We start from the raw sequence: 19,359 nt of genomic DNA, 5'->3' as shown, positions 1-19,359 counted from the left end.
GGAATCTAAAAAATACAACAAACTAGTGAATAAAACAAAAGAGAAGCAGACTCACAGATACAGAGAACAAACTAGTACCAGTGGGGAGAGGAAAGTGGGGAGGGCAATATAGGGGTAGGGAATTTAAAAAAGAGTTATTATGGTATTGTATGAAATCACATGTGTGAAAGTTTTGAAAACTGTAAAGCACTATAGAATTTAAAGAATCTTTTATTCAATAGAAAAAAAGAAAGGAGAAAATCAGACACAAACTTTATGACACATAGATCACTGGTATAAAATATAGTTGTATAAAAAAGAAAGTTTAATAGATATCAAAAAAAAAAAGACAAATGCGGAAGCCAGGTAGAAGTTCATTTTTCAGACAGTGTTACCAGGAATTTTTAATGGTTAGTATTTCCTATAAGTTTTGAAATTGGAGGACATCACAGCAGAGTGAAACTGTTTGGAACAAAGGTGTGAGATTAGGATTAATGAAATGAAACAAAATTCTGGCAAGAGGGCTAGAAAAGTCCTAAAAGAAAAGATACATTAAAACTTCGGGGAGGGAAGTGCTTCTTCCAGAGAAGAGTTGTAGCACTTATCATAGTCCAAGAAGCAAAGAGCAAACACAAGCTAAATTCCAGTACACAACTGACCTTTTCACACTGAGAAGTTTCCACTAGAGCTTTACTCTCCGAACTTTACTGTGCATCCCTTATCAGTAAACTTGATGCCAATGACAAGCCCTTTCTACCCTAATTGGTACTTAGAGAGATATCAGACTTTTCTTCACTGTTATCCTCTTCCCAGGCTCCACCAGCTTCTGGGCAATGGAAGGAAGCCAGAAATGACAGGGATGTAGGATGACAGGGCAACAGGCTCAACATATTTCAGGTGAGCAACCCTTGGAGACAGCCTTGTTCCAGACACTGCTAGGAAAGAGAGAAAGAGAGAACAATACTCCTGCCCACCTCCTGGGAGAACCAACCTGGCCCTCTGGAACGCCTTCTCTGAGGAAGTAGGAAACATCCACTCACTTAGCAAGTTCTGCATGCTTACTCTATAGAAACATGAGTGTATGGAACACTGGTGTTATTGGGGCACAGGGTAATCTGCTAGATACTCTTAGAAAAGATTAGGCTTAGTCATGGAAGCCCTCCAAGTGCAGATGGAGACATCCTGGAGGCCTAAAATGGGAAGAGAATTTACAATTTCCCTGGAGTATCAGGGCTCAGCTTCTTCTTGGCTTTCTCCCGATTGTTCAACTAGCAATAAGGAATGGAAGTACAATATCACCTGTCCTCTAGTGGTGGAAAAACAGGATCATCAGGGGTCATTACGGTGGCTTAGGGGGCACATAGATTTTATACATCTAAACTAGAGATCTCATCACCATTTTTAAATTCCCTACAGCTTATAATACTGGACTGAAATAACGACCTCCCCCCCAGAAATGTGTATCTCTCAACATTTGATCATATTGTTCCTTCTCCCTGCCAAACCTCCCTAAATCCTGCTTCAAGGCTCAACTCAAATGCTCTTCCCTCTGAGGCTGCTTCTGACCCCTTTCAAGATCAATCCCTTTCTTGGCTCTCTGAACTTCTCTTACGTTGTTATCAGATACTGCCTTTTGTAAGTCATCAGTGTCTGCCTGCCCCTTGCCCTTCATGTTTCCAACGTCCAGTCATTTCCATCTCCCTCCTTGAAGCCAAAGTTTCTTGTGTAGGTGCTTTTGTTAATCTTTGGATAGTGCTTAACAGGACATGTCAAAACTCACAACTTACCTCACTCAATCCTCCCAACTCTGAGGGATAAGCAGGCATGGATTGGTTTTTTCCATTTCACACATGAAGAAACTTAAGACTCAGTGGATATATAACTTGCCCAAAATTGCAAATCCCAGATTGTAAGTGGCAAAGTTGAGGTCTGCCATACTCACAGGCTGGAAAGAAACTCCAATCTATGTTTGAGATGCTTCTGGAAGAATTTGGATTTCAAATCTAAGGCCCAACAATACCCAGAAACTGAAAGATTACAGCCAATAGTATCAAGTTTATTATTTCCAAGACCAAAACTGTGCTTTAGGAGACTCAAGGTCACAGACACTGGCTCAGAAAAAGAGACAAGGTCTCTGGAACGGGAGGCAGAAGGTCTCAGTTCAAATCCCTCCATGGGCCTGTTTCCCCACCCATAACAGGTAGGAAGGTGGTGGCTGGACCAGCGGCTCTAAGGATCCTTTGTGCAATCCACGAGTCTTTGCTAATAACATCCCTGGTGTCTGTGGGAGCTGTGGGTAGGATAGGCTGAAAACGCTCCTTCCACTTGGCAAATCTGCAGTTCGGTGGGCCAGAGGCTGAGCTGAGGGTCGGGTTGAGGGGTTTCGGGACGGGGATTAAGCTACAACAAAGACCACGGAATACAGTGCCCCGCTTTTCCGAAGACCTCTGGGATAAATGCCGGGAAGGAAGCACGGCGAGTCGAGCAGTATTAGGCGGGGAGACAGTCCTGCGTTCCCACCAAACCCCGTCGGGGATGCGCTGGTATCCCCGGAAGTTTCCTGCTGCCCTCTGGGACTGTCTCATCATGTGTGTCACGGGGGAGGGTCAATACCAGCGCCAACAGCGGGCAGGAACAGCCCGGGACCGCGGCTCCCACTCCTGGCAACCGGAGGAAGCTCCACGACTAGCCCGCTAGCCTCCCCACCCGCAGTAGCTGCCAACGATTCCTGAACAAAAGATGCGCCGGAAGCGAATTCCTCTCCGATCTTCGGGCCCTTGGAGCCACTTCCGGTTCCGTCTAGGAAGCTCGGAGGCCTTCTTATCTCGTTGGTCTCTGCGCCAGGGTTTGGCTCCTCGCGGGATACTTGAGGCCAGAAGACCTAGAGAATCCTTGCCTTTCCCGAGTCTACCATGAGGCCGTGTTCTGTGACCATCGTTGACACACCACCAGCAGGAAGAAATCTGAGAGTAATTAAAGAATGAGGAATGAATGAGGGTTAGAGATAGGATCCTAAAACAGAAAAAAAAGAGGAGGAAGGGGGGTGGTCTATAGACCTGAATTCAAAGCCTTCCGTGCCCTTTTCAGCCAGTAAAGTGTTACCCAGGAAGCAGGACATTTGCCGAGACTCAGAATCCTCGCCTGTAAACTAATGATTCTGTCTTACAGAGGCACTGGGGTGGCAAAGCAGATAAGCAGATACAATGGATGTCTCAATCTCTTTCCCTCCAAGCCCCTCAGTATAGCTGGCAATCAAAGCCCAGACTTAACAGATTCCTTCCCTGCTTAAAAAGCCTTACACAACAACCTGGATCAAGGACACATTTCTTAGAGTTAGGCCAGGCTCTGTACTGGACACCAGGGAAATAAAGGTGGACTGACCTTGTCTTCCGGCCAAGACAGATAGTAAAACCAGCCAGGCTTAGAGTCTGTGCCTCAGGACCCAACTGTGAACCAGAGAGACATGGTGTCAACCCACATAGGGCTTACTGTGCATGGGGGAAGTTGACAAGTAAACAGTGTTAACCTGGTGCAACAAATAAGGGCCGTGACAAGCACACGGCAGGCCACCACAGGAGCACAAAGGAAGGGTCACCTAATCCAGGTGGGGAGATGGGGTCCCAGGATGTCTTCCTGGAGAATGGAGTTTCTCAGCTAATTCTTGAAGGACAAGGAGAAGTTTTCAAGGTGATAGGACAGTCTCTTTGCTCTCTTGGCTAGAGCTTGGGCCTCATACATTCCCATTCAAGCATAGTAGCTGGGGTCTCCTGCCCATATTACAACTATCCCCCCACAAGGAGCAGTTCTAGGACCCCCTTCTTATTTTCAGGGTGTGTAAGAGTATCCTGGCTGTTGAAAAGGGGACTGTCCACACAGATGATGTCAGAAGGTATGAGCAGTTTGGGGACAAAGAATCTCCAGATCTGACCATGCTCCTCTCTTTGTGGTCTCCTTAAATCCCAAAGGTCCCTAGGAACATCCTTCTCACAGCTGCCCTCACACCAGGCAGGACTTAACACAGGGAAGTGAACAGTGGCAATGATGCAGAGCAGCATAGTAAGTGATATAGGTATTTTCTATTGTTTTTTGTTGTCATTATTATTGTTATTACATACAAATGGGGCAAAGACTCAGCAATAATCTGGATACAGGGTATAAAGAAGTGTGAGTAAACATGATACTAGAAAACACCTATAATACCTACAATGTGCCAGGCACATTCTAAGTGCTTTATATATATATATATATATATATTATCTCATCCAATCCTCATATCAACTTCATGACTTAGGTATCATTATTATTATTCTCCTTATTTTACAGATGAGGAAGCTGTAGCACAGAGAGGCTACGTAGCTCTCCTATGGTCACCCAGCCCATGGTATGACATCCAGGGTTCTAGTTTGGGCTCTTGGATGAATGATAGTGCCCTTTATAGTGATGTGAATGTGAGTGGAGCTTCAGGGTTGGGGGTAGATGGTGAGTTCTGCTTCAGGCACATAGAACTGGGTTACTTGTTCTATTAGCTCTCATACCAAAGCTAATGTGATAGTTTCCCACAGAGGTCAGGGGTGGTGTTCCCTCAGGTATTCTGGGACTGTCTTTGGCCCAAATATAGGTTTCCCAAGGTGCTATATGAGGGGTGTCATGGAGCATGTCTCCTCCACTAGAACCCAATCCAGTCATGGTAGGTTAGGCCCACAGTGCTGGCCACAGAGGAACCTATGAAGTCTGGACACACTTCCCAGATGAAGCTGGCTCTCACAGACAATGAAAGCCAACCACCTGGGCATGAAACAGCTCTGAGGAATGAAAAAACTTAATCTTGTTTTCCAGATCCCTAAGTCTCCTACATACCAGGCAGCCAGAACTGCAGGACAACGCATCATCAGGGAAACCTGAAAAAGAGCTGACAGCATTTGGCCTGGCCTTAAGAGATTTCCTGCTCGATATCCCTGAGTCTCTGAGGCCTTAATGGGCCAGTGGGCCACACGCAGTGGCAATGTCAGGCAGAAGCTAAGACCAGATAGCCAAGACCTCCCTGTGAGGTTTCCAAATGTAGAGGGTGACCTTGATATCAGAAGGCCACTCATCAGGCTCAGTGGGCCAAGACTGCTCTAAGAGACCTCTTTAAAGACTGTAAAAACCCTGCAGTAGGTCTTCTTATGCCTTCGTTTCTGTCCTGGCTTATGCAGAGATGTGACGGACACATGTCAGGTCCAGAGGTAGACCCAGAACACCCTTGGGATATTGCTGATGGCCTGGACAGCACAGGTTACTGTTACTTCAGACCCTGTAAAGGAACTACTTGCTAGGCTACAACAAGATATTGGGTTGGCCAAAAAGTTCATCAGGGTTTTTCCATAAGATGTTACGGAAAAACCCGAGCGAACCTTTTGGCCAACCCGATGCATAAGATACATAGTTAACTCCATTGGAAATGTGGCTGATGTTATCCTTTGCCCTTTGTTTCTCTTTGGAACTCAAGTTTTTCTTTAATATATTTTTTTCATATGTCCTTTTACTGCCTCAAGTTGCAGAGGCTTTTCGTTAGCCCCATACATCATTCGTTTTTGGAGGTTGTGCCTTCAGAGCCTCCTCAATCGTGTTAGCAGCAGGGACCTGTGCACATGCTTCTGTATGCAAACCATTCTTCCAGGTGAAGTCCACCTGGGTAACACCTGCCTCCCAGATATTAGACTAGACAATTGCATGTAGATTATGTTGTCCCCATAACTTCCCACTTTTTATCAGCTCGTTGGCCCTCCCTAGGGGGCCTTTCCTTGGACACCAGAGTGCTTGTTCTGTTTTAGGAAAGATTAACCACACCTGCTGGCCAAAATATCACAATCTCTGGGCTCATTTCTTCTTTAGTAAGACGGAGATACCTGTTGCTTATTTCATTAAGACTCACATTGGGTGAAAATGCCCTGGGCGTCACAAACAGTATAATAATATCTGACTGCATGCTCAGGATATGTCAGGTCTTTTGCTGTGTAGTGTCCTTATGTTACCCCTTTCAGCTCTCACAGCCCTGTCAGGTGCACGCTGTGCTCTGCATTTTTCAGATGAAAAAACAGGCTCAGAGGTTAGGTTTTCTTTCCCAAGGCCACCAGGAGGGGAAGGGGCAAAGCTGGGGTGCGGCAGGGTCGCCCAGACCTAGAATGGTCTGAGAGCAGCACGTGTGCAGCCTGAGGCCTCAGTTGAGACCCCCCTCCCCGCTGCCGCCGCTGTGCCCCAGCCAGGTCCGGAGGGGGTGGTCTCCGCGCCCAAGGTGTCACCAGCTGTGTGGCTGCGGGGGCGCGGGGGCGCGGGCGCCCACTTTCTCAACCGAGACTTCCGGGATCCTGGAGAGGCCGGAAGTGGGGCCTCTCTCGTTTCCGGCCCGGCCATTGTTTTCGCTTATACCGGCCGCGGCGGCGTCTGGTGTTCGGGGGTCGCGGGCGCGGTGCCCCGGTGAGCGGGCCCGGGGCGGGGAGCGAAGTGTTGCCGGGGCCCGGGGCCGCTAGGCTGGAGCTGCGGCCGCCCACAGCCCAGGTCGGCTACGCCGGCCCGACCCACTCTTAGCCCCCGCGGCTGGCGGCGCGGTCCCCGTGACGCTCAGAAGCCGCTAGATGTAGAGCCGCCTCTTTGTCCCAGTGCCCTGACCAGCCGTGCCTGGCACAGAGCCCAGCACCTGCGGGTACAGCGATGAGCAGGGCAGACGTGGCCAGGTGAGCGGCGCCGCAGAAGCCTGGTCGAACGCGAAATGTAGATAGACGTTTTCCCAGCCTTGCGCTGGAAGACAGTACGAAGCGTCAGAAGTGGGTCAGACCCAGTCAGAATTTCAGACGTGAAGTATAGCTTGGAGAGCCAAAAATCCAGATGAGATGAGGGGCTGAGCATTCGGAGCAGTAAGGGAAGTAGGAAAATGGCCTGAACTTTCTATGTATCTCAGAGCAGAGTCACAGATTTTTAAGTCTATCTTTGTCTTTTTAGAGAAATTCAGCCCTGGAGAGAGTAGCTTACCCAAGGTACCAAGATGCATGGTGAATTGGAAGCATAGCACAGATGCCCTAGTTACCACTAAGGTGCTCATTTTCAGGGTTTTACAGTATGTAAACTGGATAAAAGTCGCCCCCACCCCCAACTTCAGTATCATTCATTCACTTCCCAGATATGTATGTGCCTCTGTATGCCAAGTACACACACACGTACAAAGATGACTGGGAACCACCTCTGCCCTTTGAGTCCTCCCATAAAGTGGAGGAGGCAGTCGTGTAAGTCCCAAACACAGTGTGAGAAGTGCTCTAGCAGAGGTTTGAATGAAAAAGGTACTGTGGGTTCACTGAGGCGGTAACCACACTTAAGCCTGAAGAGATCAGCAAGGCTTTCTAGGGGAAGTGGCTTGAGTAGAAAAGGGTCTGGCATTTCTTACTCCATTGGGTTCCTTTTCTTTTGTGGCCATCCAGCTGTTTGGAGGGTGTGAGTGATGAATTGTGCATAAATTAGTTAAAATACAATGTTACACTGACAAGTACCAAGAGGGAGGTGACCAGCTCTCCTTCCTGCATGAGGCAATCAGGAATGCCTTCAAGAGAAAAATAGCATTTGTTCTGGGTCTTGACAGGTGAGTAGGTGTTTGTCAAAAGTTTCAGAAGCAGAAAAATCCAGAGAAGGAGTACGTGTGGCTTCTAGCTGTGTCTTCAGAGCTTTAGTCGCTAACTTTCTTTATTGTGCATCTCTATTACAAAAGAGTAGAGTAGAAGAGTTTTGAGCATGCATTTCCAACATAGGTTTATTTGTGAGTTAAAGGTATGTACTGCTGTACAAATTTCAGTGCACATTATAAAACATCCACTAAATAGTTAAATAACAACTTAGTATTTCTTTATCCACCTTTTGGATTATCTTGCATATCCCACATTTGGAGATCATTGCAGTCTTTCTAGCCTGGTGGGTACCTGGGGAAAGTGGTAGGGGGTGTGGCTAGGACAGAGGCCTCAGGCCAGGTTGTGGATACTAGGCATAGACATTTAGGTTTTATCCTGTAGGTGATGGGAGCCACTGAAACTTTAAGGAAGTCACTTGGAGAGATGCTTAGAGAGACTGCCCTGGTTGTGCTCTTTTTTCTTTTTTCTCGAGCTTTGCTTTTTAACTGTGAGGGTCTGTCATCCACCTGGGGCTGAGCACTCTGGGGACTCTGATTTCTCTCTTGATGTTTCTGTAGGTGACGTTCCCATCACCCCACATCCTCAACTCTGACAACAGCTTCTGAGACCTGAATTACAGACCATCATTTTAATCGGACAAACCACAACTGAAACAAGCTTCTCTTTGGTGTCACGATGGCCGCCCAAGGCAGAGGAACTTCAGGCCTCATCCCCAGGGGTGCTGTTCTCCAGAGGCAGGAGGGACGCTTGACTGTGAAACAGGAGCCAGAGAGCCAGAGCTGGGGGCAGGGCTGCAGTCTCCAAAAGAATCACCCTCCTGTCTGTGAAATTTTCCGGCTGCACTTCAGGCAGTTATGTTATCACGAGATGTCTGGGCCGCAGGAGGCGCTGAGCCGGCTCCGGGAGCTCTGCCGCTGGTGGCTGATGCCGGAGGTGCACACCAAGGAGCAGATCCTGGAGCTGCTGGTCCTGGAGCAGTTCCTGAGCATCCTGCCAGGGGAACTGCGGACCTGGGTGCAGCTGCATCACCCTGAGAGTGGCGAGGAGGCTGTGGCTGTGGTGGAGGATTTCCGGAGACACGTTAGTGGACCAGGAGAGGTGAGCGGCCGAGTCTAGAATGGCATCTGGAACCATTCTATACTGCTTGGGGTAGCCTGAGAATAGACATTCTCCATTCCCTAGGCTCTAAGCTGGTTTGCCTTTGGGACTCCTGAGCCAGTGCCATGTATAAAGGAGAAAGAGTTTTGTGCTCCTAGCCTTAAGCAAAAATGCAGATCCCAGCCACGCTCTGAGTTACTTTGTGAAGTACTGTGTCGTGAACCTAGCTGCAGCCTGGAGCTGCACACAGTGCTCCTGACACGCAGAGGATCTGCACACTGGTTAGAACAGGGAAGCATGTCAGGGAGAAGTAGTCCTTAGGGTATGCTGATAACATGGGCCCTCATTTGAGAAGTTCTCATTACTTCCTCGGACTTCTCCAAGTTACTGTGCTGTTTTCCTGCCTTTTAGGTTCCTTATGAGATGTAACAGTTCTGGGCCTCATCATCATTTTGTTCTTTTCTAGCTTTCCAAACCCAACGGGGATCTCTTCGTTTCTTTAATTCTATTTTTGATTTTCCCTACTTTCTGGGGTTCTCTCAAATTTTAAGCCAGGGTAACTCAAATAAAAGGAAAAGTTAGAGAGTCAGCAGTGCCATAACAGTGGGAAATCTGGCTTCTAGGATCACAGAGCTAACTAGTTCAGTGACTATGTGTATTAGTCAGGGTTCAGCCACAGAAGCAAAACCAGGAGGAAATTATATATGTACATACATATATATATTGCTAGAAAGTGACATGTCATTGTGGGAGTTGACAAGTCAAGTCAGAAATTTGTAAGGTAGGCTGTCAGAAAGTTCAGGCTAGAACTCTCAGGCATAGGCTGAAGCTGCTGTCCACAAAGAGAATTCCTTCTTCATGGAACCTTCAGCTCTGATTTTAAGGCCTTGCAACTGATTGAATCAGGCCTATCCAGATCATCTAAGATAACCTCCCTTACTTAAACCGATTATGAATTTTAATCACTTGTACACCATACCATCACAGCAACACCTAGATTAGAGCTCAATTGACATCAAAGGACCATCACACCGTGGATGAGTCAGTTCTTCCTGATGAGTCTCCAATTGCTCCCTTGTAACTGAGCAGGATGGATTAGGGTCCCCTCTACTCTTCCTCCTTTGTGCTTTACCAGGGAAAACCAGTACCAGTGAAATTTCCTTAGTACCCAGTACATCATTTTTATTCAGCGCTTTTTCAAAAATGATTACATATCTAGGCCTAGGGAATGAATTCCAATTGATTGGAGTCCTAGGGCTAGAGTTTTTCCAGGAGTAATAGCCAGTACCCTCTGACAGTATCAGATCCATTGTCAGTCGTTATTTCCTTGTTTAAACAAGTAAACACAGGGGTAAATCAACTATCAGTAGGGTCTAGAGAGCAGCTAGGTCCAACCATAGGCAAGGACAAGTGGTTGAGGAAATGTTTAGAATGCTATTTAGTGAGGAGGGTAGAAGGAAAATTTCCCTATCTCCCGCCTTCTTTTTGCTTAAGCAGAAGAGAATGTAGCCTCCATTAAAACTGTCTTTTATCCAGCGAGCCTCAGAAGAAAGGTGACTGAGTCACAAGCCCAAGAGAGTGACTAACAGTTGACAGTCAGGGCAGCTGAACACTCATGGCTCTAGCCTAGAAGTGGGATCTTTGGACTCCATTTCTTACTCTGCCACTGTCATCAGCTTAAGTTTTCTGACATAAGGACATGAGAACAGGACTATCTCACCAGCCTGGATTCAGAAAATGTTTTTATGACTAAATGAAAAAACAGGCTTTATCATGGGAGTTTGCCAGGAGGAGATTAAGGAATGTCATTCTGATCAGCAGGAGTGAGCATGCACACGTGTGCACATTGGGGCTGGAGAGAGCGGTAGAGGCATCCCTACTGGGCTGCAGAATTTACAGAATGCTTTTATATCTTTTTTAATTTGAGCTCCTAGCAGGCTTACAAGGTATGCAAATAGTAATCATTATCTCCATTTGACAAGCGATGCAAGCGCAGAGAAGTTAACTGGCTCATCTAAGATGACAGAGCTAGTAAGTAGTCCCTTTGTCCATGTGTGTGGGAACCAGGATTTTCCAGCTCCCTAGATTCTAAGCCACTACCTTTTCCCTAATGTCTTGCTGTGGAATGCCATCTTGGAATGAAAATTGGAATGGAGTTTTCATGGCCTGCGAGGAGAGGACACTTATGAGTCCTAGGTAATGAATAGGAACTTTATCAGGATTTCATTGTCAGTGAATTACAAGGTTGTGTTATCACAGTGCAGTTAAGTTCTATCTTCTGCCAGTACCCACAGCTGCTGTATTTAAGAGCTCTAAGTCCCATTTATAGGAACCATCCAGGGGAGAGCTGGGGAACCCTGGACTGCAGGGAGCCTCTTGGACCTACCATTTCATTGGAGAGCTATACACTAAAGGAGAGAGCCCCCTAACTTCTCAGCAGATGTAACCCAGTAGGGCAAATCCCTGTGTTTTGTTGAAGGAGAAGTTATTTTCACCTTATGCTGTGCTATGTACATGCCAGAGTGAGTGAGCTTATAAATGTGATTTATTTAAGATAATCAACAAGGACCTACTGTATAGGACAGGGAACTCTGCTCAGTATTCTTTAATAACCTACAAGGGAAAAGAATCTGGAAAAGAATGAATATATGTGTATGTAAACTGAATCACTTTGCTGTACACCTGAAACTAACACAACATTGTAAATCAACTATATTTCCATTTTTAAAAAGTGATTTATTTAGATAATGTTTTAGGTTTTCTGCTCTAAGTGCTGGTACAAGTAGTAACCATGAGATTGTGAGGAACTGATTTGATGACAACAAGCAAGGGTTAGAGAATAAAAGGTCTATGCTCTGAGATATTCTCGAGGTCTCTAAAGATTGGTGTTATGTGATCCTATTTGACTTTTTTTTTAATTTTTTTTTTTTTCTGTTTGACTTTTTGTATAGATTTTTGGGGAGAGGTATTACATGCTGAAAACCAAGTTTGCAAATAACTCTTAGCAAAATATCGAGAGGAAGTCAGTCAGCAAATATTAATTGGACACCACCATTGGGCTAAGCGTTGTTCTAGGAGCTAGTGACCAAGACACAGTGCTCACCCTCAAAACGCTTATACTTCATTGGCAGAGAAATAGACAGTAAAGGTATAAATAAGATAATTTAAAGACTAATGTATGCTATAGAAAATATAACCAGGTAATTTGAGAGAGTGTGACTATCGTTGCTTTGTCAGTGTGGTCAGGGATGGCTTCTCTGAAGAGGAGACACTTTTGCTGAGAGAAGTTGGAAAAGCTGAGGTTTGTCAGCTGCTGTTCTGGGGTATTGCTCCAGCTGTCAGCCTCTGTAGCATTATTTGTGCACATACAGGTACATACACCTGTCACTTTTTACTCCTTGGTACTTCTGATTGATCTATTCTGTAGGCTGAGGCCCTAGGGAGTGTACTGAATTACTTTCCTGACTCCTTTTTCCAGGGGGTTCTTCATAAGCAAATGTGTGTCTGAAGCACTGACACAGAGTGGAAATGGTTATATAATCTGGTCTTGAAGCTCCTACCAAAAGGGTCAACAGAGGGATGGCAAATAGGATTGTAAGCTGTAGATCCTGCTTTGACATTTTTGCCCCAGTTGGCTGTACTGGTGGGGCTAGAAGGACCCTCTGGCTCTTCTTTCCCTGGCTTCCTCTCCTGGGGGTGCTTCTTAGAGGTTTTGGGTTCTGTACCCAAGGATGCTCTTTTGGACCCAATTTTATTTCCTTGTCTCTAGGTTTCAGCTCTGGCACAGGAACAGGAAATGCATTCAGAGGAGATGACAGCCTTGGGTGCAACAGAGGAATCTCCTCCTACCTCACTCCTCAGTGAGGGTTCGGCACCCGGAGCCCACCTGGAGCCTCCTGGTGGCCCTGGGGCACACCACCGCCTCCCCAGTGGGCACTCTGGTACTCACCTCCCCCGCTTTGGCCTTAAGTCATTCCTCCTTTCTGTCTTTCGGAGTCTCCTTTCCTTCATCTCCCCATCTCCCACCCCATTGGAGTCCCTTATTGCCCTGCCCTGTGTCTTCCTTCCCTAGTGACTTTGTTTGTTCCTTTTGCTTATTCTCCAATCATTCGTGTATTTAGCACATTTTTGTCAAGCACGTTTCATGGCAAAGGCACTGTTGAGGACCAGAGAGATGTAGTACGCCAGCACTGCTTCCAAAGACCTTGTTATCTAGTTGGCAGAGAGTCAGTCCTAAGTGCAAGAAGAGGCAACCTCATAAGATACATGTGAGTGATATCTGTCCGCAGGCATTTGATGCCGTCACGAATGAGCCATTTGGACATCATAAGCGGTGAGCGAGATCATGGAGGGCTGGAGCAAAGACACTCGCTAAGTGGGAGTTCCTTGGACCCCATTGAGGTCGGGTCAGGAAGGACTTATTTGGGAGCCTGGGGTCTGCTTGTGCAGGGCCTTTGGATGGAGGCCAGGAAGATTTTGGGGGCAGGGGATTGAAGCGTTAGAAACAGTATTTCAGAAGGATTACTGTGGCACATGAGCACTGTGGGTTGAGTGTGGAGACCAGTGACCGGGAGCCTCACTAGGAGGCTAGTGTAGGAGAACAGATGTGAGGCAGGAATTGCCTGAGTGGGTTTGAGTGGAATGGAAAGTGATAGATGTGACACATATTTGAACGAAGAATCCATGGGACAATGGAGAGGAGGGAGAATTAGCGGGTTTTGGCCGATGTTTGGAATCACTGAGAAAACTTGGGAATTCAGGAAAGGAAGATGGAAACATGCACTTTAGACACTGAATTTCAGGTGTTGTGGGACACCCAAGTGAAATGTCCAATAGACAACTGGAGGCTTGTGATAGGGGTCTCAGAGAGAACTGACAGCTTGAGAGCAGAGAATGGGAGTCGTGAGATCTCTGAGAGAGGGAAAGGGGAAGCTCTGAGGCCTGAACGCCTGCAGTGTCCGTGATGAGAGGGCAGGTGAAGGAAGAGAAGCCAAGGAATGAGGGGCAGAGAGATGAGGGGGAGGCCAGGCAGGCTGCTGCTGGGGAAGCCATGGGAGAGAGAAGGTGGTCAGAAATGTAGCTTCCTTCTGAGAGTGGCAGAGAGAGGGCTGGAAGGAGCCGCCAGTTCAGTTTGAACAGGGACCTTCTGTGCCTCCAGGAAAAGTTCACAGCTCACAAAGGAGAACGCCTTTATGGAACAGGGATGAGGGTCCGTGTGTGTGGAGCCACCTGGGTTCTCTTGAATCCACTTGCTGCGATACGGACCTCATTGGAGCCAAGAGCAGGGCTGGTCCCACTCAGAGCTTTCTTTCCTCCCTCAGCTCAGCATGCTTCCCCAGTGCCTGCCCTTCCCCAAGTGGGGAACGTAGGAGACCAAGCAGCGGCAACTGTGCTCCGGATGGTCAGGCCCCAGGTGAGCTTCCTGAGTTCCAAGTCTGTGGCCCAGGAATAGCTAGAGCTCATCTCCAGGCCTCTGGCCCATTCTGAGTCTGCTCCTGTGGCTTCCCCTGGAGCTGGTCCTGTACTAGATTTGTCCTTTTTTTTTTTTTTTTTGGCCACACCCCACGGCTTGTGGGATCTTATAATAGTTCTCCGATCAGGGATCGAACCCGGGCCCATGGCAGTAAAAGCACTGAGTCTTAACCACTGGACCACCAGGGAATTCCCTGGACTTGTCCTTTTAATCTGTCTTTCCCAGATTCCCTCCCTACCCGCCCCCCCCCCCCCCGCCCATTTTACCACCAGGTTCCCCGACCCTGTGCTCTTGGTGCCCCTAATGACTGCTTTCCAGGCTGGGAATGTCCCTGAGCAATAGAAGCTTGTCATTCCAGGAGGCTGCAGAGTTCGAGTTCCTGTCTGTGGACTATACTCAGAAGAAGTGGAAAGGTCCGGCACTCAGCCAGAAAGCAGCCCTGTACCGGAACATCATGCCAGAAAATTGCTGCAGCCTGGCTTCATTGGGTAATGACTCTGTTACCCAGTAACTTAGTGTCTGTCTTCTTTACATATTCTTTGCTATATTCTTTTTCTTTTTTTAACTTTTTATTATGAAAATATAAAGAGACAAAGTGGAGAGAATAGTATAATGAACCCTTCTACATCATCATCCACTTTATCAGTTATTAACATTCTTTTTACTTTCTTATTAATTGAGCTGGGCTGGTTTAGTTAGAGGTTGTAGTTGGAAGGAATAGAAAGCCACTCAGTTTTTGTTGTAAGCAATGAGCTAAGTTACTTAGACTAAGGCTAAAAGAATGGAAACCTAGAACAAACTGACCAGCTAGACCAGACTTCAGGAAACAAAGCCTTATAGGGACCTGGGAGCCTGGGAGCCACAGCAGCAAAAGTGAAAGGATTTTTACACCAGTGTCGTAAGACAGCTGTGCTCTGTGTATCTGTTTTCTCCTCCCTCTGATACCCATTCTCCACTCTGAAGCTTTTGTCCCCGTCAGAGCTCCTTTTTAGTTAGACTTTCTGTTTCCTCACACGTTCTGCTTGCTTTGGCTGCTGATGGCTTGCCTTCTCTCCATGCATCATTTCAGCTTCGGCTTCTACTTGTAATTTCCTTCATCTTGTCCTACCTTCAGTTCAGAATTTATGTAGAGAGGAACTCCACGGGTGGTTCAGCCATTAAATATCATCTTTGTTTGAGCAGAACTTTGGTCCTGGCTGCACAGAGGCGGATGATTAATCTACAGATAAGCTACACTTGCATCTAGTGCTTGGCCCTGTTCCAGTCACCTGTTGTCCATCATGGGATGAGCTGGGTTGTTTGGCACAAAGCATGGTTGCCTCAGCTTCTCCTTCAGAATGACTGAGGCAGGGCTGCTTCCTGGAAGGAGCTGTTGTCAGGAGAGGTTCTGGGGTTGACCGGTGTAGGACAGTAGCCTACTCTGGAGAGGGTGGGCTCAGAAGTGAGAGATTCAGACATCTACAACTTGCACACACTAAATTAGCATGAAGGTTTATAGCCCTGATGTAGATGTCATTGAAAGGAACCAACATTTTTAGGTTAAGCTATAACCATAATTGCTCTGCCTTCTCCCAGTTTTTGTACTGAAAAATCCTAGAATTTAAAAGCAAATATTCGACTGCTCACTTTCCTTATGATTCCTGATTATCTAGATACCAAAAACATGTTTGATTTATATTTCAAGTTATTGATGCCATTCTTAGTTTTTTGGGGGTTTTTTTGATGTGGACAATTTTTAAAGTCTTTATTGAATTTATTACAATATTGCTTCTGTTTTATGTTTTGGTTTTTTGTCCTAGAGGCATGTGGGATCTTAGCTCCCCAACCAGGGATCAAACCCGCACCCCCTGCATTGGAAGGCGAAGTCTTAAGCACTGGACTGCCAGGGAAGTCCCCCATTAGTTTTATTTATTTATTTATTTATTTATTTATTTATTTTTGGCTGTGTTGGGTCTTAGTTGCGGCACACGGGCTTTCTCTAGTTGCGGCTTGGGGGGGCTACTCTTTGTTGTGGTTCACGGGCTTCTCATTGCGATGACTTCTCTTGTTACGGAGCACGGGCTCTAGGTGTGCGGGCTTCAGTAGTTGTGGCGCACGGGCTTAGCTGCTCCACGGCATGTGGGATCTTCCCAGACCAGGGCTCAAACCTGTGTCCCCTGCATTGGCAGGCGGATTCTTAACCACTGCACCACCAGGGCAGCCCCATTCCTAGTTTTCATAGGAGTGCAGTATTGTACTTACCAGTCCAGTGCTCCAGGGACTTAAGGGGTGCCCAATTTTATAGCTTTGCTTTCCCCTTCAATACTTTTCCCCAGTATTTCTCTACCCATGGCTTCTCCAAATATTGTCACTGTCCTGTTATACCAGAAACACTCCCTTATATACACTTTTTCCTAATCATATCCTCATAATATAAATTTTCCTTCTACTCTCAGGTTTGCCCACATTGTTTCTCATATTCGATTTGAGGTATTTGCCACCAGTCTCTCTCCCCAACATCTTTGCTGAGAACTGTGGAACCGTACAATGTCATGGTTGGAAAGGACCATAGGGTTCATCATTTTACTAAGGAGACGTCACATCTAAGTGACTTCTGGAAGATCACACCATGCTTTACAGTCTGGTCTCTTGCCTTTCAACTGGCCTGTTCACGTGGCTGTGCTGGCTCAGCATCCCTCTGTCCTGATAGCTCTTCTTCTGCCTTCCTCCACTGACCAGCTTCCCCTTATTGTTTTTCTGTCCATGAAGAGAAATTTGAGCTGTTTTTTCATTTTCTCTCCTGTTCTCAATGTGTCTCCTCATTCCTTACCCATAATATGAATTTTTTTTTAGGTACATAGGCTCCTGATAGTTCATTTCCTCAGTAGGGTAAGAGTGAGTAACAGTTGTTTTCTTCTTTCTTTTGGCAGCAGGTGAGAACAGGATGGAGAGTTCAGAGTTGCCTCCAAAGCAGGAAATTTCTGAAGAATCGGAGTCATCTGATAGGACCTCAGGAATACTCTATGGAGTGATTCCTGGAGGACCAGAAGCTGGAGATGCCTGTGAAGAGGCTTTAGAGAAGCTAGAAGTTCAACCCTCAGGTGAACAAGGGAGCAGACTGAAGAGTGATTTCTTGGAAATAACACAGGAGGATAAAAATAAATGCACGAAAGATGAATGTGATGAATACAAGGAACTTGAGGAACATCCAGATCTGTCCTCAAGTCCTGCAGAACATCAGGGAATTATGAAGGGACAGAAATTCTATCACTGTGATGAATGTGGCAAAGCTTTTAATCGGAGTTCTCACCTCATTGGGCATCAGAGAATCCACACTGGAGAGAAACCCTATGAGTGCAATGAGTGTGGCAAGACCTTCAGGCAGACCTCTCAGCTCATAGTCCATCTCAGAATCCACACAGGGGAAAAGCCCTATGAATGCAGTGATTGTGGAAAGACCTATCGCCACAGCTCCCATCTCATTCAACACCAGAGACTCCATAATGTGGAGAAATCATATAAATGTAACGAATGTGCAAAAGCTTTCACTCAGAGTTCCCAACTCATTGACCACCAGAGAACCCATACTGGGGAGAAACCCTATGAATGCAATGAGTGTGGGGAGGCCTTCATTCGGAGTAAAAGCCTTGTCCATCATCAGGTACTTCACAGTGGTGAGAAACCTTACAAGTGTAATGAGTGTGGGAAAGCTTTCTGTTCCAACAGAAATCTTATTGACCATCAGAGAATCCACACTGGGGAGAAGCCTTATGAGTGTAATGAATGTGGCAAGGCCTTCAGTCGAAGTAAATGTCTTATTCGACATCAGAGCCTCCACACTGGGGAAAAACCATTCAAATGCAGTGAGTGTGGGAAAGCCTTCAATCAGAACTCTCAACTTGTTGACCATGAGCGAATTCATACTGGAGAAAAACCTTTTGAATGTAATGAGTGTGGTAAGGCATTCAGTCTGAGTAAATGTCTCATTCGACATCAGAGACTTCACACTGGTGAAAAGCCCTATAAATGCAAAGAGTGTGGAAAATCCTTCAATCAAAACTCCCATCTTATTATACACCAGAGAATTCACACTGGTGAGAAACCTTATGAATGTAATGAATGTGGGAAGGTCTTCAGTTACAGCTCCAGTCTTATGGTACATCAGAGAACTCATACTGGGGAGAAACCCTATAAGTGCAAAGATTGTGAGAAGGCTTTTAGTGACAGCTCACAGCTCATTGTGCATCAGAGAGTTCACACTGGAGAGAAACCCTATGAATGTATTGAGTGTGGGAAAGCCTTCAGTCAGCGTTCTACTTTCAATCACCACCAGCGAACTCACACTGGAGAAAAGCACTCAGGTCTGGCTCGGTCTGTTTTTTAAGACATGATTCTCTAAGACAGCAAGGAGCTCTGAGTTAAGGTTTCTATATAAGAAGTATGCTCACCCTGGTCTCCTCTTGGAACCACTAATCAAATTGGATCATTCCCTAAATGTTCTCTGGTGGTCACAAAGGTGGGAGAGTGGGAGTAACAGTACGGTCCTTCCCCACTAAGGACTACACATTTCATGTACTTGTAGATTTCTTTCCTTCTTTCTTTTTTTTTCATCTGTTTAAAAATCTATCTCATTTCTTACTTAGGCATCCCAAAATCAGAATGTGTACTTCTCAAGGACAGAGATATTTCCTTATTCTGTTCCACTTCCTCCATTTTACCATTTACATAAAGTCGTTCTCCAAGGTACTGATTCATTCTTTCCTTCTCTTGGCTGTGGCCCTCCTTGTCTACTTTTTGAACTTCTACTCTAATATAGTCCCTCATCACTTATGTTCCCTGTCTAGAAAATCTTTTTTCTTTTCTTTTGCTAATCTGTGTCCCTCAGAACCTGCCAGATCCAACTCATCTCTGAAAGACTTTCTTCTTCAAATATGTCTTCATTCATCTTAAACTGCTATTCGTTGGACCTCAGTGCTTTGAGTTAGCTGGTGCTATGTGTACAACTGTTGTTAAATTGCGTTGTAAATTCTCAATTTAATGCATATGTGTTCATACCAACTTATTATAGGCTCTTTGAGGATCTGTTTCTTTTAGTATATAGATAATAATTTTCATATGGTAGTTGTTTAATAAATACCTTTTGAAAACTCAGCTCTGTAATTGAATCATCCTTAAATT

General features: G+C 46.0%; 1 protein-coding gene across 5 annotated transcripts; it reads left to right on the top strand.

The window, feature by feature from the left end:
• The first annotated feature begins 283 nt into the window (after positions 1-283).
• On the top strand, positions 284-19,332 carry ZKSCAN7 (zinc finger with KRAB and SCAN domains 7). Of its 5 annotated transcripts, none has more exons than XM_082412826.1 (6): positions 284-6,692; positions 8,189-8,729; positions 12,499-12,670; positions 14,051-14,142; positions 14,561-14,690; positions 16,002-17,104. In XM_082412826.1, exons 2-6 carry the CDS (start codon positions 8,307-8,309, stop codon positions 16,238-16,240), a joined length of 1,056 nt encoding a protein of 351 aa, XP_082268952.1. In that variant the 5' UTR covers positions 284-6,692; positions 8,189-8,306; the 3' UTR covers positions 16,241-17,104. The 5 variants fall into 5 exon arrangements, with proteins under 5 accessions (XP_082268952.1, XP_082268950.1, XP_082268949.1 ...); XM_082412824.1 differs by lacking the exon at positions 16,002-17,104 and adding an exon at positions 17,115-19,332 and having other exon boundaries at positions 6,194-6,692; XM_082412823.1 differs by lacking the exon at positions 16,002-17,104 and adding an exon at positions 17,112-19,332 and having other exon boundaries at positions 6,199-6,435.
• Positions 19,333-19,359: the final 27 nt, after the last annotated feature.

This window comes from Balaenoptera physalus (assembly GCF_965194825.1).
Source record: "Balaenoptera physalus genome assembly, chromosome: 11".
NCBI lineage: Eukaryota > Metazoa > Chordata > Mammalia > Artiodactyla > Balaenopteridae > Balaenoptera > Balaenoptera physalus.
Note: the sequence above shows the minus strand (reverse complement) of the source record. Positions and strands in the feature narration are given on the sequence as shown.

Coding starts and splice junctions, on each gene's coding strand:
- ZKSCAN7 (XM_082412823.1), top strand. CDS start 8,307: ATGGCCGCCCAAGGCAGAGGAACTTCAGGCCTCATCCCCAGGGGTGCT. Junction 14,143..14,560: donor TCCGGATGGTCAGGCCCCAG/GTGAGCTTCCTG, acceptor TTGTCATTCCAG/GAGGCTGCAGAGTTCGAGTT. Junction 14,691..17,111: donor CTGCAGCCTGGCTTCATTGG/GTAATGACTCTG, acceptor TTCTTTTGGCAG/CAGGTGAGAACAGGATGGAG.